Source organism: Lissotriton helveticus, chromosome 6, assembly GCF_964261635.1.
Source record: "Lissotriton helveticus chromosome 6, aLisHel1.1, whole genome shotgun sequence".
Lineage (NCBI taxonomy): Eukaryota > Metazoa > Chordata > Amphibia > Caudata > Salamandridae > Lissotriton > Lissotriton helveticus.
This window is the reverse complement of record NC_136067.1, coordinates 1697737513-1697755470: the sequence shown is the minus strand read 5'-3', so window position 1 is coordinate 1697755470 and position 17958 is coordinate 1697737513. Positions and strand designations below refer to the sequence as shown.

General features: G+C 46.2%; 1 protein-coding gene across 1 annotated transcript in view; it reads right to left on the bottom strand.

The window, feature by feature from the left end:
* Positions 1-17958, bottom strand: part of ISM1 (isthmin 1) — a 190442-nt gene that overhangs the window by 71806 nt on the left and 100678 nt on the right. Inside the window, exon 2 of the mRNA XM_078649552.1 lies at positions 5536-5769. Within this exon, the coding sequence (XP_078505678.1) occupies positions 5536-5769 (234 nt within the window). The remainder of the gene's footprint in view (positions 1-5535; positions 5770-17958) is intronic.

The window sequence follows — 17958 nt, the reverse complement described above, 5'->3', positions numbered from 1 at the left end:
GGGACTTGAAGTTCCTAAATCATATGGCAGTAGGATGGTACTTTTGCCATTGCCCGCAGGTCCTGATCTCTATCTTTGCAGTGTTGAGCTTTTGTTAATGGCACAAAACTAGTCATTGAGTTGTGTACTGTAGAGGTCTTCGGAGGACTCCATTAAAACAAATTAAAATAGGTGAGGTTGTATGATTTGAATCAGATTTGGTGAGGGGATTAGGTAGATGGTCAATGATAGAGGGTATATGATGGACCCCTCACGATGAAGCCATTAGTGAGCCGAGAGGCAAGTCAGGTTTTATGTGCATCATATACATGGCCTAGATTGTTCTTACGGATGGAGCAATAGTATACTTTATTAAACCATGTACAAGAAGGGCTTTTGCACAGAGTGCATCCTAAATGATATATTTCAAGGTGCTCTCAAATGCTATGAAGGAAAAGGAAGAAGCACAATGTGATATTGACAGAATATATACATGAATTGTCTAGGCCCACACAATTTGCTTAACCTGATTAACCTCAGGATTTATGGTTTCACCTTGTTCACTTCAACCACTTGATAGGAAATCAAGAGTCTTTCAGGGAAAAACACTAAGAAAGAGAAGGCAGGGCACTCTTTCTTAAGGTGAGGAAGCAGGTGAAATCCACATTAACACAGAGACCAATTTCTGGAGAGGCTCAGCGCCTGCAGTGCAGGCAATTGCAGACTTTAACAAAGCAAACGCCTGGGGGAGCCTATGGAATTCACATGTCAGAGTGAAAGTCTACCAGCAGCTCAGCTCTGTGCTTCACTTCTGACTTTTTGCATTTTTCATTACCCCTTGGGACTGGGCAGTGGTTCAGCAGGCTGACCACCAAGACCCTGTAGAGTGCTGCGAATGTGTTTGGAAAGGAACCGCCCACTCTCACAACAGTCTGAAACATTGAATCGCTCTCTGAGCACTTCCACAGCACTCTCCAGAGTCTTCACTGGCAGCGCATCTGAAATATAATGCATAGCTGGACAGCACCTCTGCTGCAGGAAGGAGAACAAGGGCTTGAGATACAGGTCGGAGCGGCGGTGGGAGAAGCCGCATGAAGTTTCAAGTTTTGGCTCCGAGGTCCAAGACAGCCTTAACTTTAGCCAAACCAAGCACACGAGCTTCGAGAAGCCTAGCTCAGGCTTTCACTACCTCGTCTACCTAAATGATGGTGCTGTAAAAATAATAATAATCAATCCGTCTTTTATTCAGCCAGCCGCCATGTCCTTAACCTAATGTGCACAAAAAGAAACTGTCTGAGCAAGAGGCCAAATGAGTTATTTTTACATCTGCATCATCATGCGGGGCACTTCTGGGCCGTATGGAGGTTTTTTTGGCACAGTGGGTATACTATATTGGCAAACTGGGGCTGGTCTGTTCCATTGCACTGTGCGTTTGGCCGGCCTAAAGGTGTTCTGACTACATGCTCATCCAATCTTCGGCCTCTTTACAGCATGCACAGAATGACTACCGTTATAATGGTGCCAGCTGTATTTCAATTTTGTGGGGACTTGTGTGATGGAGTACACAAGTGTTGAAATATTGCCAGTAGCACAAGGAAAGAACGAGTAGTATTTACAGGTAGGGAGGGAAAGTGGTGGTGTGAGTGTGTTGAGGTGGGATGGATGAAACCGCAGGAGAGAGAGAACAGCAATGAAAGCAGATGAACAGTGAGGCATGATGTAAAGGGAAGAGCAGGAGTGACTGAGGCACACAGAAAGACATCTCCCCCACAAACGTTTTCAGAATCTCACAATAGTAAAGGCTCTGTCAATAGATATGGGAACAGCCTTGATTGCATAGCCATGCCTCTTGTAAAGGATCCCTTGTAACGCTTCTTTGGTCATGTCCCTTTTAGAGACCCCTCCCCCCATCTTTTTAATCCCATTTATAGCACTGGTTATGCAACCACCTCCTTCGTGCCATAATTTACATCAGTAGCAATGGTAGAATCAGGAAAGGTCACTTGGTGGACTCTCTATGACACTTATGCAGATCCTGCAAAACTGTATTCAACATGATCTTAATGCATTGGAATTGCATTTTTCAGAATTTCCTAGCCCTGAAGAGGGGACAAGTGCTCTGGTGGAGAGGTAGCACATTACACTGTGGGGGGAAGAAGGTTGGTTGCAAGAGTGTTAAACTGCAATGTGACCAACCATGAATTGCTTCTGTGTTTTGTGCGATTGGCCACATGGTGCTCTTACTCTGAGTTAAGCCATAGTACTTTAGCACATAGGGGAGTCAGGGACAGAACACATTTATAGATGTGTCTAGTTGACAGGAAGCGGGTGGTCTATGTGGGAAGTGCTTTGTTGTTGAGCATGATGAACAGGATATGCACTTCTGTGGGTGCCATCAGGCAGTTGGGCTTGTGGGAGAAATAAAAAGCCCTCTTTCTCTGGGCATTGACTAGAACACCTGGTTTCTGGTAGGGCAGCACAAGGTTGGAAGAATGTCCTGGGAAGAGACTATGTTGCTGTTGAAGTACTCCCACTTTCAGTGCAATTTTCCGTAAATTTACTAAAAAGGCAGAAGCTCTGAAAATGTCCTCTGAAAGGGCACTCATGACATATTCCAGCACTTCGATGGTTTGGTTAGGCGAGAGGGCAAGTGCTTTAGAATGAAAAGATGTGATGTGTTGTTAGTTCCACAGGCTGTAAACCATAATAAACATTATGTGGCTAAAATAAATCAAAACTCATTACAAAAAGAGAGGTTTACTGAGCTTAGAGGGATGTCCTGCTCTGGTATTAGACACACATGTGAGATGAGTGTGTCAGGCTGGCTGGGAGGTACTCATTTTATGTTAGGCCAGTTAGATAATTGGTAAGATAGCTACTTCACAGCCCAATAAATGTGATGTTCAGGGATCTTCAAGAGATTTATTAAGAAGTGAGTCCTCAGGTAAGTTAAAGTAAGTTTATTTCGTAACAGCAGGACACCACAGCAACTGCCTCTCCGCCACCACCACCTGGTTAACTGTCATCCCATATTCCTTCTCCCTTCTAGAATCTTTCTTCCCCCACATTCTGATAGCGAGCTTCCTCTCCACATAAGAACAAACCATTAAATTACTATAACATTACATCCCAACAAGATTCTCTTAAATCTGTATGGTAGTATTCGTGAATATTAGTCTTTTGAAGGATCAACTCATATGTGGCTTACAAAGACCCTAGGAATGTAGCCAGGTTCCTAAAACGGAACTGGGGGCATGCGGTGTATTGAGTGTATAATGAGTTTTTACTCCTGTTGCATGTGGATGGATGTAATCATGGCAGCAACAGAGGTCAGCCCTAAAGTAATTTCAAATGATTGCTGAGGATTCTGCTGTCTCTGGTAGAGATTTAGGAGGAGTGCAAGGAGATCAGGCTGTTCTAGGAGATGTTTCACATAGATACAGAATGCAGTGGTTCCTGGTTAGCTCAGCTCCTGATCAAATGTGCTGGTGTTCAAAAAGCATTCCTGGTCCATCTGGAGAGTTCAGTCCAAGCTCCTCTCATTCACATATACGTGCCCCAATCCTTCATTTTCACAGAAAAATAACTTACGTTTACAGTGATGTTTAGACAGTCTTTGAGAGCTACAATCAAATCGAAATCCCTTTGCTCCAGGTCAGTGGGTGGTCTTTTCCCATTGTTTTTCACAGAAACAGCTTTAAATGCGATTTTTCTTCTAAAATCAAAATGTTCCAACCACTCTCAAACGAATGAAATATTAAATACTGAAAAACTTGTAGACAGGAATAGCTTGTATGCCAAATGCATAAATCAATTTAACTGCCACAAAACTGAGGCTAGTGAAAAAATGTGCCAAAGTTGCCTCGGTTGTTTCCGTGTCAGAATAAATATTGCATCCAGTTTAATATTTAATCTAGTATGCGTTATTACATTACATATGGCATCAATGAGTGAGTTGGTTGCAAGTGTGGGGTGTTTTTTCATAGTTTCGTGTGCAATAAGTCAATAAAATAGTGCTGGGTCATAAGTACAACCAATGGAAAATGAGTTGTTGAGCTCAATGTACAATGAATGATGAAGGAATCACTGTATTCAATGTGGAGCATTGTGTGGTCCCAATACACAACTACTCTCTCCTGCCACAGCACCTGGCATTTCCTGCCACCCCACTCTCAATGTAGGCACCACTACCGGTCTCTTCCCTTTACTGGTAATGGTGCCCCCTCCTTTCCCCAGACAAACACTTCACAATTATTTATGGCCTCTCCAGAAACACAACTTGATCTCTTTGCCACCACCGCCTTCAAGCAGAGGCCACCTGCCCCTCTGCAAGAGGTACAACTTGGTCTCTGCTGCAAAACACACAACCATATACAGGGTACCAAGTCTTCTGTGCCACCTCTTCTTCTCTCCCCACACCCTGGAAATACTTGCATTTCTAAACGACAAGCAGGTGTAAGAAGACGTCGAGTGAAAAAAAGATAGAGGCAAAGAGGAAATCAGAAAAAGAGAGCCCCGAGGGACAGCGATTAGTGAAGAAGCAGTTATTGCATTTTTCATCAGCTTGTGACATTGTATAAGTTGATCTTGACTGAAAATATGACAAAAAAAGCAGTGCTTTGCATTCATGCAGGACCTGTTTTTGCACTAATTTCTCAGATAGGAACAACTTCTTAAAACTGGAATTAACTTTAGAAATACACAATATATGCACCTGCACAAATCACAGTAGAGAGGCGGTAGTATGTTCCCCAACTGATGTGTGTACAATTCAAAGAAATGTGACAGCTCGTGAAAAATAGTTGTGTGCAAAACAATGTTTTCACAAGTTCACATTATATAATACGTCCTAGGTGTACACACACACTGCAGACAATACACCTGCAAATACCAATACTCCATGCAACACCAGTGCATCAACTACCTCTCACAACCTCATGGTGCTTCATTCGTACAGCATGCAACAACTCACCATTCACTGAGTCCAGACACACACAGCCATGCACAAACCAGGCAGTCTACAGCATCAAGTGGCCATATGAACAGCGAAGCTGTACTATACAATTACCAACCACATAAGAGAACGCACAGTTAACACATCAAGGCATATCACATTCTAGAGCACACGGTGAACATCATACCAAAATGTGTGAATGGGAAACTAGTGTGAGAGAGAATGCGACCTGCCCTGAAAAGCACATGCTATATGGAAACTGCCTTTCAGAAACATGTGCTGCATATTACAATGAACTCTGCGGCATGCCCCCACACATAGGCATACACGCACAGTCTCGCACACACAGATCTTTACCTTCCTTTGCTTATCTTCACCTCCACTTCACAAGACCTAACTATACAATTACACCTTAAGTAAAGACACACATGAGAGTGCAGTAGTTTATAGCCTATGCCAGGCAGTAACAAGACTTCCAGATGTTCAATGTGGCGGTGGAATTATTTTAAAATAATCCACAAAAGGTGGGCTATGTCATCCCTCATTTATGAATAAATTCAGCATGGAGCAAGATAGGCAATGATTAGAAAGCGAAGGGTTACCTGTATGTTTGGATTTTGGCCATTAATATCCGCCTTTGAGAGATCGGGAAAGTTTGGGAGGTCCAAGAGGAAGGATCCGGGGCCATCTCTCTGCAGGGGTGTGCGCCCATTCTGCTGCCTGTGTCGTTGCTTTGGTAATCGTCTGTGTGCTGCTTGCTGGTCGAGGTGCTCACTTTCATCCTCTGGGTCCAACGCAAACCTCGTCTCAGAAGAGACAGCACCATGGAAATTGACCTAAAATGAAACATTGAGAGCATTAATATGTCAATAGTGTTACTGTGCCTCTGTAATAGTATTGTGCAGTTCGATGGCCATATTGATGCTTAATGTAGGAGACCAGTAAACAGCAACAAAGGGAGCGCGCAATAAAGGAAAAGTGTGATGGACTTTAAAGGGAGCGCAAAAGAAACCCCTGCCCATCTGAAACAAGACCATATTCATTTCCATTGGGGTAGGTTATGACCCATACTAATGAAGCAAGAAGCTAGGGATTACTTGGCCAATAAAGAACACTCTAGCAGTTCTTAGGGGACTCCCTGCTCGGAGGATACGGAGGGCCATGGGCTCTAGCTGCACAGTGCTGCAAGAGCACCTATGCGGGGCATGGGCAGCTTACGTCTGCTATAAAACGCTAGGATTTCTGCATGCCACTCAGAGCACACAGGATAGGAAAATGGAAAAGCAATGCACAAAGTTCTCAACCCTATATCCTTACCTCGTAAAGATCTGCCAGACCAATTATGTATTATTTATGCGTTGTAATATTTGGTACACGACTGGGCCCTCCCACTACTGTGGCAGCAAGCTGCCAGTCATAGACATCATGGGTGAAAACAAGTCCCCCCCGAGCTTCAAACATTAGATCCAGTCCTTCTGGGACTCCCTCCCTAACTGGACAACGTAACAGACATGTTAGCACAACTTCATCCAACACCCACGGTCGTAGCAATGGAAAGAGGCTGCGAAATGGTATCATAATAAGACAGTGGTACTAGATTACAGGAATGTTAAAAGATACAGTTAAGTCGTAGACTGCAACATTTGCAGTTCCAAGGAAGGATTTGTTCGTTTAACTAAATCTGAAAAAACAAACATCGCCCAGCTTCGAAATTCCTACCGGGGATTTTACAGTTAAACAAGCGTGCGGTTTGGGTACGTAGCACTTCCCTTCTGTGTCCTTACCCCCACGCGTACAGCTTCACTGTGTTTTTTTTTTTCTTCAAACCTCAGGACCGCACTCCGTTGGAATATCATTTTCATGTTTTTCTAATGGCGGGATTAAATTTCGCCAAGTTTGAGGTTAGCGGTTCATGCTTTTGTTATTGTTCAACATATTGCCAGGTTTTGCAGTGTACATTACAGCTGGCTGCTCGAGGCCCGGCGCGACTGTCGCCACCGCCTCGCGCGCTACCAGAGGAGAGCCGGCATCCCCTGTGCTCCCAAGTCTGACTAGACACAGACCGGCAGGATCAACTTTGCACTTCAGTCCGATACAACAACATTTTAAATGGGCAAAGTGGTTGTTTGCGGGTGGGGGTTGGGGGGAGGGTGGGAGTTCTACTTGGGTCAGATGGTCCATACTAAGCAGTTTGGGTGGTTCATCATGTCTGTTTGATTTTAGTTCCAGAAATAACATGTTTTTTTTTCTAATTGGAGTTGCTTGCTGCGTTTCTCAGTGTGTCGATACCAATCACAATGATGGATGCTAGCATTACAGAATTTGTTTAGGAAAGTCCTACTCTGGTAGTGAGCTACTTTTGTTACGAATTAAAAATTCAGGCGCTAAAATCCAAAGGAGCGGATTAAGGGAATGGATGTCTATGGGCAGTTGGGGAGGGGATAGACATTGGGCATGGATCATTTGCCCCCACCCAGTGCGCCTCAAGAGACGGTGGCCCCAGGGCCCCACGATTCGAGCACTCCAGCATGAGTGACTTTCCTCGCACCCCTTGCTGCACACAGACGCTCTCACGCGACACCCACCCTAGAAACTCGCACCCCTTGCTGCACACAGACGCTCTCACACGACACCCACACTACTGCTGTGGAGCAGGCTCGGGCCACACCGTGCCCCCCTCCGCCCATCACAATACTGGAGCCTGCTGAACACAAAACCGATTTTTTCTCAGATGACAAAAAGTCAGTGTTTGTGGTCTCAACAGAAGTCGTCTGGATATCTTTGGAGTGTCTGCAGCATCGTCAGGGCTTAATGGAAGCAGATTTTTATCATGAACATGGGGTACACATCTGTATTTTTGCAGGACTCATTATGGAAAAGTTCCTTCTTGCAGACATCAGTGGAGATCGCATCACAGATATTTAAGCAGACACAATGTTCTATTAGGGCAGAATTTAATTAATAATGCGTAGGGAACAAATAATAGGTTTCTAACATCAGGTCAGCACCTACAGAATCGGATTGTCATCAGATGCAGGCAGGAGCGCAAAGAGAAAAGGGCTTTAACCTCCCTCTACCCCCCATCGGGTCTCGCAGGCCAGTATGCTGCATCTGAGATGCTGTGGGATGGGGGTGGGGGACCTTGGAGGCGTCTGGAGTCTTATCTCAGCCACACCCGAGGTTTTCACAGGTCTTGGATAGACCATTTACATGCCTTTTGTAAACTGAATAACGAGGCTTTGTTTGTTATTTACACTGGTTCCAGTCCTTCCTGGGTCCCCACTCTGCCCATTCATTACATTTGTATTTTATTTTTACTGCCACAGTGGGAGAATTCATTGAGTGACAAGGCTCTTTCCAAAAGAAAATACAAGCCATTTGGTGTTTAAGGAGTCTGCAAAGGTCTCTCCTTGAGACTAAATAGTGTTGTAAATAAAATAGTATGTATTCATTTGTAACATGACTTTTTGGTCTTTATTTCCTTTAATTAATAGTCATGGACCATTAATACAGCCCTGGAACACATTTAAAAGTGCTGTCTGTTTGAAGTATGCACAGATAAGTGCCTAAAAAAAATACCGGCGTGAGGTGATTTAGCTTCTTTTTGTACTGGCCTGGGATATCAAAATACCGTTGGTGCTGGTAGAAATCCATTCAGCTGGCAGCCCTAATCAGAAGACTCAAAGTTTGCTCCAAAATCAGCATATTATTTATTTCCTCCATCCCTGACTGATGCCATAATAGCAACAGTTTAGCTTATATCTGAAACCCTAAGCCAGCCGTCAATACGATGCCGAGTTACTCCAGGTGTCTGGGAATATATCCTACATTCAGACCACTCACTCCTCATTCTCACCTCTCACTCTTCTTTCACGCTCCCCCTATGCTCACAGCGATCACACTGCTCACTATACACTCAAGCCATTCACCTTTCTGCTACCCTTCACACACACAAGCACACCGCTACCCTGCATGGACATGATGCGCCACTCACTTATCACTTTCACCACTCACCCTACACTGACAGCAATCGCACTGCATTCACGCGGTTACCCTGCACTCACACCGTTCATCCTTCTTTTACCCTGCACTCACACGAGCACACCACTCACCCTGCACTCACAGTGACCACATTGCATTCATGCCCCTCACCATGAACTCACACCGATCGTTCTCCACTAACCCTGCGGTCACATAAGCACACCGATCACCGTTCACTCACGGTGATCACACTGCACCTACATGAGCACACTGCACTTGTGACATTTCACTCACCAGTCACTCTCACTGCTCACTCTGCTATCTCACTCAAACAAGCACATCTCTCAACATGCATTCATTCCGCCTGTTCTGCACTTTCACCCGCAACCAAACTCATATGTCACATCACTCATGCTGCAGTCACTCCTCTCACCCTACACTTGCAGTGTCACATCGCTCACTGTACACTCACATAGACACTCCTGTCACACTCATACAGCTCACCCTTCACTTACATGGGCACAGCATTCACCCCGCACCCACATCATGCATGCAAGCATAGCACCCACCCTGGAGTCACACCACTCACCCTGCACTTCCTCCACTCACACTGCACTCACAGAGACAAACCTCTCAGCCTGCCTTCATACAGGCACTCTATTTATCCTGCCTGTACACAGAGACAAAAGTCTTCTGGATATCATAGGGACACACCACTAACTCTGCACAAACTGATCTCACTATGCACTCATCAGTCACTCATCGCTCACTCTGCACCACACACAGGCACACCACTCACCCTGCCTTTACACAGCTCACACGACCCTGCACTCATTCCTCTCATTCTGCAAGCACTCCTCTCACTTGACACACACATGGGCCCTCCTCTCACATTACATTCATGCAGCTCTCCAAACACTCACATCAGCACATTTTTCACCCTTCACTCACACCACTCATGCTGCACTCACACTATTCACCATCACTCAGCACTTACATGAACACACCTCTTAGTCTGTACATATAAAATTACACAACTCTCATGAATATATACATATTTCTAGAAAGGCAACAAAAGCATACCTGCTCTTTCTGTAGTACTAGATCCCTACTTAATTCCATCTGCAACAAAGGGGCTTTTGCAACAAGGGAGAGTGGAATGTGAATGTGGGATGGCACAAGGAGGGAGGCTAGGGTTGAGACTTTGGGGTATGGTGGTGGATTGAGAATCGTGTGACACCTTCAGCCATTCCTGGCTTTCCATTCACCACAATGCTTCATTCCAAAATGTAGTTTTTTTTACATTGTAAGTTGGGTCTCAAAAACCCAAAAATGCAAAGTGTTACTGGATAAAATCCATGGATGCAGAAGAAGTCAAGCATTTCATAAGATCAGTTGGTTGCTGTGATATTACATGTTAAAACATGAGTTAGTTCATTTCCAATACTGTAACTGCTTGATCCACACGTAAAACCAAATAGAAGCACTTACAGCTATTTTAAGGAAGTGCACTTTTCATTCACATCATACTTGAAACAAACATTGACAAGGCAATATATCATGTTTTTGAATCTCATAAACAGAATATGGTTTTATTAAGCTCCACTAATAGGCAAGGCAGGTATAGCAGAAGCAGCAGGGCAAGTTTTTTAACACAATAAAAACAGATTGCCTAATGGAAGTGTGAGTGGCTTGTGTCTACGTGTGAATGTGACAGAGTACAAATGTACGAAAGAGTGCAACAGATATAGTGAGAATGTGTGTGTGAAAGAATGTGTGAGTGTATGTGTGATATGCGTGCAAGTGTGCTGCTGGTCTGGCATACTGGAGGTTATTCTTGCCTTATGGACAAGGGCACTAAAAGCATATAGAGGTGAGGTGTTATCTGTGGCAAACGGCAGGCCCTGACATGCTTCCATTAAGACAGCCTGACTGGCTGTGGGGAATCCAACTGTCTAACTGAGAAAGCCACTAGCCCAGTCATGCCCAGTGGCAGGGACTACTAACACGCACCACACCTAACATGATGCACTTAATTCTTGGCATATGGGGTGGATACGTAGCAAAATGTTGGAACTAATATTTGAGGTAGCTCTGGTCATAAGATTTCCTGTACTTATTTCATAGGTTGTGTTAATTTCAAAATGCTGACCCTTGTATACCAAAGGGAATTATTAGAGGTGCCCATCACTTTGGCTGAAGTATCAGTTGTAAATTTCTGACACTGTCTTATTGAATGTACTCCTTGACATAAAGGGCTCACCATGAAAAAATGATTACCTTGGTATAGTGGAAGCAATTTCTGACTTAAGACATTTGAAAAAAATGAGATTCACTTCTAGGAAAGGCCAGGCTTCCTTGGTGCACTATGAACGTACAGGAATATTTCACGAATGCCCTATAAGGGCCTGCAGCATTTTAGTACATTTGAACCCAAAAGTATCGAAAAATTATCAGGGGAGAAGGTTACTCTTCATTAAAACATCTACACAACATCGGTTACCTTGTTTTGCTTGAAGGGATTTGGGGGAAGTATCACGCCCTACCACTTACATAGATCTTTCACCTCATAATGCCTATGGGGTTAGCTCCGACCCATTTCTAGAAATGCTTGTCTTGCCCCATTGCTCAGAGCAGAACTGGATTTAGGACGGTGTGACCAGTGCAGCCGCATCCGGTATTAACTTTGGTGGGGGGGCTGTGTTCAAAAATAATTTTGGTTTAAAAGCATCGTATGTATCAGGCAGTTTTCAGGCAACAATAAAAATGTCAAGATAGCCCTGATTATTATTGTTCCTACTGGTGAGAGTTAGGAATTTTGTCTAGTTGCAGTTTTGACTCATCGTAAAGTAGCACAGAGGGTTAATGTGCCTGCTGCAAAGAGCATGTACCATGCAGATCATAGAACTGAGTATGAGTGAACTGGCGAAGTGGTTGGGTGAGTTCAATCTTGAGGATACAGCGGAAGGTGGACCGCCATTTACATTAGATGAGCTTCTCTACATTTTTCATCCTTGTGCTACACAGAGTATGCCTTTACCCTTCTTGATGTAAATAGCCCATAAATGTTTCCGTAGAGCCTTATATCTCACCAGGCACATCACGCCATCTGTGCCCACGACACCGCTCCTAGGACTACCGAGTGATAAGAGCAGAGCCAGTACGGCTGAACTGGTAGTTTGGCATAAGGCTGATGTAAATACTCCGGGGGACCTGTACTTAGAGGGCACATTACGAGCGTTCCAGTCTCTTGTTGGAAGAGGAAGGTGTTCCGTCGGGGCAGTTCCTTCAACACGCCTCCTGGATAGCTAAGTTGAGACACCACTGGGAAGATATTTCGCAAGAACTTCTGACACTTGCTATTTCAATATATCCAGGTACTGGGCACAGGGAGACACCTCATTAAGTGGTTTGCGGAGTTCATTAGAGAATACACCTTTACTGATTTAACACCCTTGTGCAATAAGTGGGAAACAGATTTTGCACATCCATTCACACCTAGGGAATGGGGAGCGTTGCTGGAAAGCCCCAAACAGATCCCTAGGAATGCAAGATTTAGGCTAATCCAGTTCTATATAATACATATGGCCTACCTATCCCCAGATTAAATTAATACGTTTTTCAATAAGGCAGATGCCTGTTGCCCGCGATGCCAGTTGGTGAACGCTGATTTCTTCCATATGATATGGTCCTGCTCCAAATTGCAGACTTATTGGCACAGAGTAATTAGATTATTATCCACAAGCACAGATAGAGCTCTGCCGAACACTTGGGGAGCTTGCATCACGGGCATATTTCCCAGAGATAGACAACACAGTGCCTCCTCTGGTTTTCGTGATCTGGGGTTGGTGGTAGCCAAGCAGCTGGTCCCCCGTTGCTGGAAGTCAATTGATCACCCTCCACCCACAGCCTGGGTTTACTCGATGTTATATTGGGCTAAGGCAGAGGCGACATTATTGCTAAGAGAGGATACACTGGGACTCCACAAGTATCCCATCTCAGAGGCATGGGGAGTGCTGCTGACGGCATTACAGTTAGCATCAACTCCAGAGGACTCTACTATTGCGTCCAACTCCGATCAGGTTAATTCTCATTCTGGGCATGGTGATCCCACTTATTAACACATTTTGCACTTAGTGCACTTCATCATTTCGGATGATATCGCTTCTTGATATGCGACACCGAGATTGATATGTCTGGGACTGAGTGTGGGTTGCTGTGGCCTTATTAAACGGATCGTCCCCTTACATCTCGGCCCCTCTCCAAACACCCCTTCCTTCCTTTTTTTCCTTATTGTTTTTCAGTTGTTTCTTCTGAGTGGTTTTATATAGTTTTATTATATGGATCTGTTTATTTACATAATAGTCATGACTTTATAGCTCAGCCGAAAGAAGTCGCTAGAAATGCACAGTTCTTATGTTGCGGAGAGTTATTTGTACTCTTGCATGGTGTCTTAGATATTGCATTAATAACAAGCTGTAATGGCTAATATACACTGTTGGAAGAATGATGTATTATCGCTAAGCATCTGTATACTCCTGAGACACATTACTCACGCTGATGTTTTTTCTTTTTCTATCGCTGCCAGGATTTTATGTATTTCTTATTAATGTGCACTATCGGTCCATCTGGTACTCGTTGCTTTAATGCATATTTGTATCATGTTTTCTTATGTCTACAAAATCTCAATAAAACAGATTAAACAAAAAAATGAGTGCACTATGAGTAACACCGTTAAAAGAAAATTAAGTAAGAAAATTAAGTGTACATCAGAACTCCGCTATGGAAAGATGAGGTGCTCTTTTAGAGAGTGTTAGTGAGGGAATTCATGGTGGAGAAGGAGGTTATGGGGGAGGAGAGCACCACTGTAACGGCCGCCACCATACCGGCCGCCACCAGAGCTCGAGCCGGCCCTACCTGGGAGGCTTAGTCCCCCCAAAGTTCAGGTCTAGTTGCCCCCCTGGATGCAGGCCTGCAATATAATCAGCGCCCCCAGCAAATAAGACTGTAACGAGGTGTGGGGACGGGACAGCAAGCATTGGGAAAGCCAATAGTACCTGCTAACAACAGCTTCTGGCTTTGGCAATGTTCTGTAGCCCTGCTGTACAACAGCATAGCTAAAGCGCTTTAAAAAAAGTGCTACTATGCAGTCAGCGTTAATGCATTTTTTTATGTGCATTGATGCTGGTTGCATCATAACACTTTCTGGTTTTTATTGAAACAGAGAGCAACTCTAAGGGAGAGAGGGAAAGAAAGATGTGGGTGGTGGAAGAGAAAAGGAAAGATGGTAGTGTCAACCACCCAGATAACGGATGGTGAATGGGAGGGATGGGGCAAGAACGGATATGAAGGCAACCAAACGGACAACGTGGATGGGTAGGAGGGATGGAGAAAGCCACAAGGACAACAGCGGGAAGGTGGGACGGGACGGTGCGAACACACAGACAAGGTAGGATGCGTGGGAGGGCAACCACACAGACTAAGGGTAGTGGTGTTGGCAATCACATGGACAATGAAGGTTAGGTGGGAGGGGCAGGGGCAGCCACACTGATAAAGGACAAGAACAACCGCATGGCCTAAAGAGGGTCAATGGGAGGGACTAGTACAAGCAGGCAGTGGAGAGTAGAGGGGAGCAATGAGGCAGCAAGCGGATGGAAAACGTGAGCAAGCAGACCAACAACGGAAGGTTGGTGGGAAGGGCAGTGACAGCCACACAGAAAACAGAATGGCATGAGGGGCTGGGGACAAGCAGACATACAAGGAAAGGTGGGTACTAGGGTTTGGGGCAAGCAGACAGACAACAGAAGTTGGTTTTGAGGGACTGGGTAAAGTAGATGGGTAACAGAGGGTGGGCAGGGGCAATCACACGGACTGCAGATGGGACTGGAGAAGAAAAGGAGTGGAGAGAAGCACAAGACACACCCACTCTGGCAGAGTGCTTAAACAAAAAGAAAAACAAAGGATCTGCAAAATGAGCAGTGGAAGGACAAAAGTAATGTGTCCATGCTCCCGGGGAGGGACAAACACACGAAGAGGAAGTAATCTGATGGAAGCTGGTGAATAAGAAGTGTTAGACCTGACACCTTTTGGCGTGGTTCTTCCCCCATCTTTTTGCCTCTGACTCATGTGTTATGATGCTGTGCTGGATTTCGTTTTTGCTGATTTAGATGCTTTGGACACTCTGCCACTGCTGATCAGTGCCAGAGTGTAAGTGCTCCCTCTGTGAATTGTGATATTGATTGAATATACCAGATTGGCATATTTGTATCACCACAAAGTCCCTAGTAAAGTGCACTGTGTGTGCCAGGGCTGGTGATGACAGATGCTACTAGTGGGCCTGCAGCGCAGATTGCGCCCCCCACATGAGTAGCTTTAAAATAGTGACTCAGGCCTGCCAGCGCAGGGCCTGTGTGCAGTCAATGGACTGCACTGTCCCCCTGGCCAGTGTCTCCACTGGCTGGGCCTAACCCTTCCCTGTCTGTGCACATCAGTCACCCCTATGGAAGGCTCAAGGTACCCCCCTGGGCAGGGTGCAGTGTATGGATAAGGTAGAGCATGTACTAGTGCAGGTCACATGCTCTAGTAGTGGGCTGCAGCCATTTTATGTGCTCACTGCTGTAAGGCTATCTTGCTCCATAGAGTAACATGGAGGAGGCTGGGCCCATGTGATGCCAGCCTATCTTCCCATAGGAACAAGATGGGACATAAATGAAAGATATCCCTGAACTCAGAATTTAATGACACATCTTTTAGTGAAGGGTGTCTTTAAATCCTGTGTTGGAGAATAGCACTTTTAGAAAGTGGCTGTTCTCTTGTCTAAACCTTTCTGTGTGCCTGGGTTTGTGGAATGCTTGGGTGTGACAGGGGGGCTGCAGAGCCCCCGGAGGAGAGGGTCGGAGCCAGCCCGGGGATGAAAGGGCACATCTGCTGCCTGGGAGGTGGGAGGAAGGAACGCCTGATAAGTACTGGGCTGTGCCAGCCTACCTCCCCCCTGCTAGCTCCCTCCTGGTGGTCAACTGACACCTCTGGCCCTGAAGCTGACAGGAAGAAGAAAACCAGAGACACCTCAGTGCTCCGCAACCCCCAGAACTGGTTTAGACTGGACCCAGGGCCTCCATGCACAAAGACTTCAAAGGACTTCAAAGACATTGAGGGGTATAAGGAAAGGACCCCTGACTACAGAAGTTTAGATTCTGAAATTCTGCAACCAAGAAGGAACCTCGGCTGGAAGGAGGACGGCTAGAGAACCAAAGGAAGATTGCCTTGCTGTGTGCTCTAAGGGCTGACCTGTTCTACTGTCTACCTGGAAGCTGAGGAGGAGAAAGGGACTTTGCTGTGTGCTGTGACCCTGCCTGCTTGCAACTGCCAAGACTTTGCTGTGTGCTGTGTCTACAATCTTGAATCTCCAAGGGCCTGAGAAGAGCTGGCCCCCTGTCTGCAACCCAGGAACATAAAGGTTGCCCAAGGACCACAAGACCCTGCTGTGCCCCCTGAAGCTGCTGTGTGGCGAGGAGATCGTGAAATCCTGTAGGTTGCCCGATCAGTGCGTGGGCTGCTCTCTCATCTGCTTGAGAGCGCCGCGCTGACCCAGCCTGCTGAGGGGCCAAGATCGGCGTGTTCATCGACACGCGTGTGTGTGTGTGGCAGCCCGGAGACTTGTGGGCCTTCCCAGTGCTAGGCGCACTGAAAACGACTGTGAGCTGTGTCACCACCGCGGCCCGGGGGCCAGGAATACCCCCCCCCCCCCCAAGATCGCCGATCGTTGGGGAGCTGAAGCGCCAAAGAACGAAGGCGCCGCGCTCCCATTGGTGGAGGGAGCCGAGCCCCCTCACTAACGCCGCGACGGGATTGGCCCGTGCGGCGCAGCGTCCTCAGTGGTGGTGGGCCGTGATTAGCCGAAGTCACGGAGCGTCACGGCTTGACTGTCCCGGGAGCCGCTCTGCCATTGGCTGACTCCCGGGTGCACCAGAGGCTCGTCCAGACGCCGCGACCGGATTGGTCCCCGTCCTCAGGACCCAGGGAAGTGCTGCGCGATCACCGCCGGGCCCGGGAAGAAGCGACCTGCCCTCTCCGAGGGATTCCCCCGAGTGTCTTCCGCCCCGGCCTGCCGTCCCAGCCTTTAAGCGCCTGGCCCGCTCCCCGCCGCTCGTTGGATTGTCGAGAGCAGGTGGGGGAGCTGGAGGGACCGGCCGGGGCCGTGGACGAGTGAGTTCTGGTCGGCGCAGGGCGCCTGGGGGCACACAGAAGAGCGTGGTGGAACCCGGGGAGGAAAAGAGCCCCCGGGCCTCGCGAGGAAGCGCACTTGCAGCGCTTAAAGGCCAAAAGTAAGATTAGACGGGGCATTGTTTTCCTTGCTCGTTTTTAGAGCTACTTGAACAGAAATCAGGGGCATTATATTTTTAGCCACTGATTTGAGAGACTTGAGACTGCTTTTGGTTCTGAGAACTGCCTATGTACAAGTACCATCAGAAAGATTAAGTGCAACCCTTAAGATTGAATGCAACATTTTTCTAAAGAAGTGATCATCATGCAACTGCTTTAATTACTTGCTGAAACTAGATAAAGCTATATATTTTTATAAAATATACTTACCTGTGTGGTCTCAGTTTGTGGTGGATTGGGGGATTATTGTTGTGTTAAGTGCAAATGTTATCCACATTGCCTCTGTTTAGCCTAGACTGCTCGCGCCATGCTACCTAGAGGGTGAGCAGGGGTTATCTCAGAGGGTTATTCCTTCGCCCTGATTAGAAGCAAGGGTCCCTACTTGGTCTAAGGTACTTACCTCTGCCAACCAGAGACCCCGGGTTCTAACATTGGTGGCTCGCGGTGCGGATTTTTGAACTAATAATTGCACTTGACCGGCAGTGATCTCTTGTACATCACTAGTCTAGTTTAGCGGCACAGGTTGCACAAGATTTTTTTTCTTTTTGGTGAAATCTTTTTAGTTGAAAAGGTTAGGAAGCATCATGTCTCGGAAAGCGCCAAGCGTGAATGGAGAAGCGGAAGTGGAATTTGAAATCCAGGAGTTGTTAAACTATAACAAG